This window comes from Borostomias antarcticus (genome assembly GCF_949987555.1).
Source record: "Borostomias antarcticus genome assembly, chromosome: 17".
In the NCBI taxonomy this organism is placed as follows: Eukaryota; Metazoa; Chordata; class Actinopteri; order Stomiiformes; family Stomiidae; genus Borostomias; species Borostomias antarcticus.
Window position 1 is genome coordinate 6,278,334 of NC_140250.1, and position 9,944 is coordinate 6,288,277.

At 45.6% G+C, this 9,944-nt stretch overlaps 1 protein-coding gene across 2 annotated transcripts; it reads right to left on the minus strand.

Moving 5' to 3' along the window:
* Positions 1 to 1,042: 1,042 nt before the first annotated feature.
* On the minus strand, positions 1,043 to 9,417 carry slc1a1 (solute carrier family 1 member 1; the record flags this gene model as incomplete). 2 transcript variants are annotated; one of them, XM_084451785.1, is made up of 12 exons in its annotated part: positions 1,043 to 1,283; positions 1,426 to 1,560; positions 2,017 to 2,211; positions 2,681 to 2,803; positions 3,430 to 3,537; positions 3,765 to 3,949; positions 5,857 to 5,952; positions 6,046 to 6,088; positions 6,859 to 6,973; positions 7,074 to 7,166; positions 7,282 to 7,422; positions 9,324 to 9,417. In XM_084451785.1, the coding sequence occupies 12 exons, from the start codon at positions 9,415 to 9,417 to the stop codon at positions 1,043 to 1,045; spliced, it is 1,569 nt and encodes a 522-aa protein (XP_084307911.1). The 2 variants fall into 2 exon arrangements, with proteins under 2 accessions (XP_084307911.1, XP_084307910.1); XM_084451784.1 differs by having other exon boundaries at positions 5,848 to 5,952.
* Positions 9,418 to 9,944: the final 527 nt, after the last annotated feature.

Genomic DNA, 9,944 nt, shown 5'->3' on the forward strand with positions numbered 1-9,944 from the left:
TTTCAGCTAGCTGAGCACTGGTTGGCTGAGCAACAATATGAGAGCCACATGATTGGTTGGTTCACAATCGGTTCCGTAAGCACACTTTTTTTTTTTATATTCCAAAACTATCTTCGGCCATCTTAAGGGAATTCATTATGAAAATATTTGCTTTATACCTCACAGTGTTCAATTGATTTTCAGTTCTAAACCCCTACTAATTGTGCAGATTTTTAATGATCAACTTTTCTTTCTTAAGAGGTCACTTGAAAAATACATGTAAGTCTATATTCATTTGCTAGTGCTCAACCATTTTTCTTTGTCATATTGCTTCATTATGTAATGCTTTATCATAAAATGTTAGATGTTTGGCACATATTAATTAAAAAGGACACAATAAGCTCAAAAGCACTGAAGTTCACAAACAGGCACACACACAACTGAGGATAACAATAAGCTATGTTGTTTGGCATCAGAGAGCAAACAATGCAGAACCGTTTACAAAGTCTTATTTGAAAATCAGTTTAGATAATTGCAATGTACAGTATATTGAACTTACTATATATATTTCTTCATCCATTTGCAATACATATACACAGCTCAGCCCGGTGACATGTTCTCAACACAAGACAATGAGCTCCCAGTACACACGTGTACTCCCGCACACACACACACGCACACACACACTGTGGAGATATGAACGCTCTTGCTCTTCTTGTAGTCCCATATTTCCATTCCTTCTATGAAAAAAACATAACAAAATAAGTTTCAATTCAAAAGTGACTTGGTTTGTTCTTGGCACAACATTATCAAAGGAAGGAAGCACTTGAGGAATGGCGAACGGATTCAGGGACTTGTGGGTTTCTCCCCATGGTTGGCTGTTTAGGTCGGTGAGAGAGAGCAGATGATGGCTATTGCTAATATCAGAGCTTGGAAAGGTCTCATGGCATGGGTTTTCCCTCCTTTGTAACGGCACTGGTGTATTTGTATGGATGGTTGCTAACCCCCCCCTAATAGCAGCATGACACTTCTCTCCTTCTTCGCCCAGAGGCCCCCCCGGCCCCTAGAACTGGGAGGTCTCGGTGAAGGAAATGGCGTCAGTCTTGTCCACGGTGAAGCCGCCGTTGACGTAGGACTTCTTCTCGCACTCCTCGTCGTCCAGGGTGGTCTCCAGAGCGAAGGGGTTTGCCACGTCCACGTCGGAGGTCAAGTCCATCCTCTCCAGTTCCATTTTGGAGAGTTTCTGGACGATGCCTGCCCCGTAGGCGTCTCCTAGCACGTTAACCATGGTACGGAAGCGGTCTCTGGAAGAGCCAAAGGGGTTTTATAATTAAAATCCGGGTTACTTCACTTGAATGCTAATGACTGTAATTTGCTCAGAATGAAGAGTGTCTCAAATATTATGTATAATACGGTCACATTGTATCCTCAAGGCGGAATACTTACAGCAGCCAATCCACCGCAACAATTAATGTGACATCACTGGCCGGGAGGCCCACTGCGGTTAGCACGATAACCATGGTAACAAGGCCGGCGTTTGGGACCCCTGCCGCTCCAATGCTGGCTACTGTCGCCGTTATACTGAAACCAGGAAAAGAAACTAAAAAAAGTTACTCCTTGTAATTTCCGAACAAATTATTTCAATTAAAGCAGCTACGAGGAGTTTTTCAGTTTATGTTGATTTTAGCAGCACCTGTGGAAAAAAAGCGGTAGTGTTTTCCCATAAAGACGACTGCATTTCCCATGAGCACCACCGCTTCCTGTTGTAAAGATCTCTTGCCTAGCGCAGCATTCGTTTTGGAAGCCAGCAAAAGAACGCTACTTGAATAACTAGCGACAAGGTAAATCGTTTCGTCCTTTCTGGTCAACCCAACCAGCTGAGCAGATATCTATAGAATAAGAAAGTGTGTGTCTTCCCGCTGATGGCCACGTTTGCTAATGTAGATAATGTAGAGTCATCAGTATTACAAAGAGACCATTTCAAAACCATTCAAAAACTCTAAGCACACTAAAATATGTGCTGATGACTTGACTTGCCTGATGGTGACAATCTGCCCCATGTCCAGGGCGTAGTCGTTCAGCTGGGCAATGAAGATGGCGGCGACGGCCTCGTAGAGCGCCGTGCCGTCCATGTTGATGGTGGCGCCCACGGGCAGCACGAAGCGCGTGATCCGCTTGTCGATGCGGTTGTTCTCCTCGGCACAGCGGAAGGTGACCGGCAGCGTGGCCGAGCTGGAGGCGGGGAGGGGGGGGGGCACACATTTCAGCTCCAGAGAACAGCCTAAACGTATCTCGCAGACCTTCAGGGCTGACTACTCGCTGCATCTCAAAACAAAATGGACGTGCTTGTATTAGCTTGCCAGACACCGAATTACATACGTCTCCACATAAGACGCATTCTCACTGGCGATTTCAACCCAGGGTGAGTCAACCCAGGGCGAACTCAGTGTTGACTCACCCATGAGTTCAGCCCTGCGTATTGCACTGTGAAATACAGCGTTGTAAACGTACTGGGCTGACTCACCCCGGGGTCAGGGTGCCCCTTTCTCGCTGCATGTTTTCAACACGGGTCGAGCATTGAAACATACAGTAGAACTCATGTACATTGCTGTAGTCATTTCGTATTTACGTTGCTATTGTAATTTCAGAACGCGCTCGCCCCAGAGCAATGGATGGTGATGATGATTGATGGACGACTGACCTGGAGGATATCATGAGGGCGGTCACTAGAGCCTGGGCCATCCCCAGAGTGAAGGTGTACGGGTTCTTCCGCACGATGGCAAAGAAGATCAGCGGCAGGCAGATGGTGGCGTGGATGGCTAGACTGAGGAGAGGAGAGGACAGCCATGTTTACTGGCTGGTTCTGGCTGGACTGAGGACAGGACAGTCACGGATACTGCTTGGTTTGGATGTCTGCTGCCTAGTGTATTTGGGTCAGCAACCTTTACTATCAAAAGAGACATTTCTGGGCAAAAATAAATAAATACAAAATATGACTGGAGCCGCAAATTATTTGAGCCTTATAATGAAGGCAGTGTTTACCCTGGACATTTATTTTCTGGTGTTACGCACCCAAGGGGAGGGGGGGTGGGGGGTATTAGAGGGAGAAGGGGGTTCTGGGGTTCCAGTTATATAAAAGGCGGGGGGGAGCTACAACTGTAGCCACTTCGGAGAAAACGTTTTCGTCTTTCGAAAAATGTCTTCACTTCCTGGACCAGGGCTAGGCTGAGGCATCCGACTGCCAGCTAACATTTACAGGCTGGTCAGGTGTTTGCCTGAGGTCTCATTATAGCATCATGCAGACTGAGCAGCTTTAAATGTCCACTGTCCTTATCTGCGCAGTGACAGAGCTCGGCTTTTACAATGTCTTAGCTGGAAAACTGGGGATTAATGTCAGCTATAAATTCTGGTTCTGGCAGACAGAGAGCAAAGAGCATTAAGATAACTCACCCACTCAGCACCGTCACCATATATAGACCCATCTTCCTGAAGATCTCCCAGTCGTCCACTTCAATGATCTTGGCGGCGATTAGGAAGAGGATCCCCACTGGCATATAGCTTCACAAACAACAACAGGGACCATTAATGCCATTGGCTCCCTTATCGGTATAAGAGTGTGAGGTTTTTTTTGTGGGTGAGACTGACGTAGAGTTTCATGTGAAGATTCCAAAACTGTACATTAAATGTTCACTACAGTCCTGAATATACAGAACATTTGCCTCAAAGGTTCTTTCCAGGATCCGAGTCTAACGACGAAGTAGATTTCACTATTACTCTATACGTACCACATAATGATCTGGACAAGTTTCATGGTGGCCTCGTTCAAGGCATCAAAAAACTCCAGGAGGATGCGACCCCTGTCTCCCATCTTTCCGATCACAAGACCGAAAGCAACGCAGAACACGATGAGGCCCAGTACGTTGATCCCATCGGAATACATCCCAACGATCTTATAGTCCTTGGTTATGTTCTGTAGAAGGAGAAAGACAAAGGGATCAATCAGAGACAGACAGGCACATCTCTATTCTCTACTGCACTGCAAAAAAACACTAGTTAAAATACAATAAATAAATACTGAATTTGAGGAGAAATTACTTAATACTAGTGAAATTATCTGTCCATGCAACAAGATATTTTTACTTGATAAGAAATCTTAAAATAAGATGGATTGAGTCTATAAATAAGTTAGAAACTAGTAAGGAACTTTTAAAACCAGAATTAATCTCATATTTCCAAATCTAGGATTTTTAATCTTGACAAGCGCACAACAATTTGCAGTGTAGAAGACAACTAGTCCTAGGTCACAGGTCAACAAATACTTCAAAGCATTTTTAAGGGGCATTTGCTTTTTCTTAGGTTTGCACTTTTGGGAAAGTTCCATTCGCTTATTCGCTCATCAGAATCAGTTTTATTGCCAGGTAGGTTTTTACACTACTGCACTAGGAATTTGTTCTGGACAGTTGGTGCATAACACTGATGGATAGACAACATTAGACAAGGTTCAATGACTAGACAGGACAGTGCAAAGACAGGACAGTGAAAATGAAAACACAAAATACTGTGCAATGTGTGTATACAGTGTGTGTCCAATGTGTTAATGTGTTTGCAATGTTTTTATATACAATGGGCCAAATCCACAAAAGGATTGCGCGGCTTTTGCAGCGGCAAACCCCGTTCAAAGGAGACCGAAAAATAGCATCCAATCCACAAAGCACACGCAAAGGGGGGAAAGCATTGCAAACTGCACCGATGAGCTAATAGCTCCACAGCTGCGCCAGGCTCATTTGAATGTATGTAAATAAGGTACTTAGGTGCAAAATTGCCCCAAATAAGCCTTGCGTCTGATCCACAAAGACCATGAGGGCCTCACGCGGTTAGGGAGGTGCAAATACCGCTTTTGAAAAGCTGGTATTAACTGCAGCAGTCAGCACGCACTCTCTCCTTCCGTCTCTCCTCAGAACTTGTGAAGTTTGAATGATATTGAATTGATATTGGATGATATTAAGGGCTAAATATATATAGAGGCGGATTTAAAAATAAGTTCTGCCAGCTGTGATGCACAGAAACAAACAGAACTGATATTTTCTGCAAAAAAATGCGGTCTGTCGTTTTCATTATGATCCAATCTGTCCTGAAATATGGAGAAAATCTTGACACACTGGGGAAAGATATGACTATATCCAAGACCTTATATCTATCTAAAATCAACAAAATACAACAGTGCAGCAAGCATCATGTAGGCTACAAAAACATTGTAATGTCGTCAATAAGGTAGACTGAGGCGTAGCTTAAAACTCAGAAGGGTCTGGTTTAATGAATCGCCAAAGGGCACGGACGTAGGCTAACACTGACTCCCAAAATCAAACATACAGTAGCTCAGGAAGAGTGAGGAGGAACGCCCACCTACAGCAGGGGTTCCCAACCTTTCTTCCCCAGAGCCCCCCACTTACACCTGATGGATCCCGAAGGGATCATGGCAGCAGTTATTGTAGCCAGACGAAGGTACTGTCATGCAAGGCAAGCGCAAGAACGCGTTCATGGCTAGTTGCAATCATGGGCGCAAACTGCCCACAGTTGGCAAATTTGTGGGCGTGTTTGCCCAGACATATCATTAGAGCAAAATCTTTTGTGGATCTTTTGTGGATATTGTGCTAAACTGGAGCAGATTGCCATTGCAATCGCTGTGCAAAATATCGAGCTATTGCGGGAGCGATCCATTCTTTGTGGATTTGGGCCGATGTGTGTGTCGTTGTGACGTGTGTACAGTGAGAGCCTGTGTACAGTACAGTCAGAGGTCATGTGCAAGTGGTGCAACAGAGACAAAGTCAGAGAGGGGAGAGTCAAGAGGGGCCAGACAGGGTGGTCTACCTGTAACGCCTCCATCGTAGTCATGATAGTTGTAGAAAGAGGTGGGAATGTGGTAGTATTAACCACGACTCTGGGTGGATCCAACTCTTTGCGCTTTGTCTTGTACTGGAATGAGAAGATATGTTTCATGATGATGTTTTTTCCTCTTCAGAGACGGGTAAGCTTACGTGTCAGAGGCGGAGGGTGGTCCAGCCTTACCTGTTGAAAGCAAGCCTGCACCAAATTTTCAGGAAACATGTTTCTGTTGATGGAATAAAGACAAATGCTCAGATGTGGGAAGCGCATGTAGAAATGTGGGAATAAGACTGACGTATCGTCCGAGGACAACCTAGAGAGACACGTTTGCCGGTTTTTAAAGCTAAACGCTGTATCCCAGGTTGATCTTGAATGGAATTTTCAAGAAATCCTCAGATATTATCAAACCAGATGTGATAATGTGTAACGTGTGTTGTGAGGATGAATTCAGTTTATGTCCGTACTCCCAAATAAGGATGGAAAGAAATTTGGCGTTGCTGAATGAATCTTTTCTAAAACTGTGATGTTGATTCAAAACAGGATTAAATTGCGGTAACAGCCACACAGTACCAGCTCATTGGCCTTGCGGTTAGAGTGTCTTCCCTGAGACTGGGAGGTCGTGAGTTTGATCCCCGGCCAAGTCATACCAAAGACTATAAAAATGGTACCTGATACCTCCCTGCTTGGCACTCAGCATCAAGGGTTGTATTGGGGGTAAGTTCCCTGCGACATACTAGCGTCATGTCCAGGGGTTGTACTTGTACATCAAGCTGCCTCAAGCTACAGAAACAGGAGCTAGGCTCCTGCCCTTGAGAACATTGGTTCTCAAAAGACTTACTTACTTAACAGCCACGCAGTAGGGTAGACGCACCCTGAGACTACACAGCACTTTTCACAAATATACTCTCTCTTTGACTGATCTCTCTTGATTTATCTGAGTGATAATAGAAAGATCTTTGCACTTAAAATCTTCCATATTGTAGGTTTAAATGTCACCTAATGAGGTCCAGCAGCGTGTCAACGGTTGTGACATTCGGTGTGGTCCCAGCCCTGTCCATGTGGTCTGCAGTCTGGGATACGCCAGGCTTGATGGCCATCACCAAAGCAATGCCTAGAAAAGATGGCATCTGTGGTTTAATCTACTAAGTAGGAACGGCCAACGGTGACCTGTGGAGCACGGAGCCCAGGGCGCTGGCATTAACTGAACTCACCCAGAACAACGGCGATTATGGTGGTGGAGATGTAGTACACAACTGCCCGCAAGCCGATCTTTCCTGATACCTCTGAATCCAAGGCGGCAACTCCTACGGACACAACCACATGAGACACGTGAAGAGCCCAGTTCTTCACTTTATGGCACCGGCCGTCACGGGACACAAAACGTACTATAGGGTAATATCTGGATGAGAGTTAAATTACCTGTTATCATGCTGGAGATGATGAGGGGGAGGATGACAAGCTTGAGCATCCTCATCAGGATCTCTCCTGGGAAGCCAAAGTATTGCTTGTGGAGGTGGGAGAGCGATCCATATTCTCTGACCACAACACCCAGACCAATGCCTATACAACACCGACACAGGACCGGGAAAAGAGAAGCCGGGACATTTATGGTTAATGGTGGGAGACCATCATGAAGGACATGCTTTTTAAAATAGTAATCTTGTACTGACAAGCAGGGGACAATCAAATGGATTGTGAATAAAGGATAGATACATTTTTAAAAAAGAAAAAAAAAAGATTGTGTGCAGGTGTGTCTAATTTGTCGATCTCGAGAGAAGAGCAAGAGTATTTTTGCCGTCATTTGTAGGCTACCAGATGCGCCCATGAAGAACTATTATAATTTTGAAATGATTTAAGCTTTAGCTGTCCATTAGCCACTAGTTATCGAATAGCCATTTTACGCCCCTGACCTCTGAGTGTTATCAACTCTAAGTTTAACAGGCCGCCATTAAACAGCCTTGTGAAAGCTTGAGCAAAGAGATGAATGACCACCGGAGGGGTTACATCATTCCCTGTTAAAAACCTCCTCCAAATCTACAATAGTGGTTACTGGGGCGGCTGTGGCTCAGGAGGTTGTGCAGGTGGTCCAATGATCCTGTCCACTTGTCGACGTGTCCTTGGCCACTGAACCCAAAATTGCTCCTAATGACACCTTGCATGGCAGCTGGCTGTCATTGGTGTGTGAATGGGTGAATGAGAGGCCATTGTAAAGCGCTTTGAATAAAAGGTAGGCCTATATAGGTGCAGTCCATTTAACATTTACCATAATCAGGCATTTTGAGGTAAGTGACCATGGTTGTCTAATGGTTAAACATAACTTTTTCATAAACGGAATTTGATCTATATCATGTCAGATCGGGGCATGTACAGTACAGTAACAGGCTATTTCTGATTATGAATGGTGGATAGCCTACAGTAGGCTACATACATAGAACACATCCGTGTAGGCTTAAGTACAAAATTAGCATGAAAAACCTGACTTCCAAGCTAATCACAGGCTAGCACGGCCGGCAACAGAGGCTAGATAGTAAAACTGAGTTTTATATGACATCTAAGTTATGACTCTGATGAGGTATTGCTTACCGTAGCATTCAATGGTTGGACTCAATTATTCATGAAACAGAACAACCATAATCGTTCTCACTCAGCATGTTGACTACACGAAAACAAGTCACTCATCTCATCCCACTGGAGCTTCCGTGATATTGCAAAGGTTCAATTTCAAGTATCAAATGTTTTAAAAAAAACGAATGTTAATACATTTTGTAGATTGCATAATGTAGCCTAGGCTACCCTTACGTGCTAGGACAAGATTGGGAGTATGATGTTTTTAATGTTTCCTAAATATTCATAGCCTATAATCATACAGGCTACCATGCACTGAGATTATAGACAGCGTATTTGTGTCTGGCAGGGTATTACATGGTCTCTTGTCAGGACGTCACACATGCAGCCGACACCAGGGAAAGCCACTGTGTCACTTCAGTCTAGTCACGTTTGACTGGGGCAGTGAGACGGACTCTGGGAGCAGTTCTAGCCGTGCCTCTATACACCAGACAGGCAGCAGCCTAGCAGACAACATCACTGACCTCATATATCACCAGCGGGGGGTTACGCGATCTGTTTGCACCCATCTTCGCACACATACTTAGAAAATAAATGAACATGCGTGCAAACTGGCCGTTCCCATTCGCAAGCCCCTAGAGCCCCCGGACCGTCTGATGATGATGATGATGATGACTGCGATCCTGTAGCCTACTGCAGCAGACACGGGAGGAAGAACTGAGAAGGTGGCAAAACGGATAGGCAAAAATGCAGAGGAGGATGATGCACATCTGAGCATTGCCAGGAGGTAGACAACAAGGAGCTAGTGTGTGACAACAGGGAGAAAGCATCGCGTAATAAGCAGAGTGCAGACTGACAATGGAGGGGTGGTGGTGGTACTGGGGGGCTTTACTTACCTAACACCACTGACACGACGGTGGCAATTAAGAGCCAGTTCCTTTTCAACAAGCCTTTGAAATTCACGCCCCGTCGCTCTTTTTTCCCCATCATGTCCGCGGTGCGACGGTTTCTGGCCCCACGGTAAAGGGCGCACAAAAGAGGCGGCCGAGGAGACGCGTTTGGGCTCGGCGCGCAGGCGACAGGAGGAGAGGCGGGCAGGCAGCTGGAGGCTGGGTGCTAGGTAGCTGGACTACACCAGAGGATGCCGCTGTCAGATGCCTCGGATAGAGTAGGCGCACTGCCTCCTGTGGGAGTGTGAGGCTGTGTGTGTGTGTGCGCGCGCGCGCGCGCGTTTGACATGGAGTGTAGAAGAGGGGAGGTCTGTACAGCACAACCTTTTGACTTAGTCTAGCTAACATAGCTAGCAGCACCGACCAGGCGACCACCCACCAAATAACGTTACGGATGATATATTATGACTATAAGCGTTAATTATACAGAAACTGCCTGCCATATTTGTGGCACCTGATGTGCGTATGGGTTCACCGGTAATGGTTACAGTATATTTGTCCAGCGGGAGACCGGGAGGCGGGAGCGAGGGGGATGGTTAGGTAGGTAGACCAGGTAGACCAGGTAGA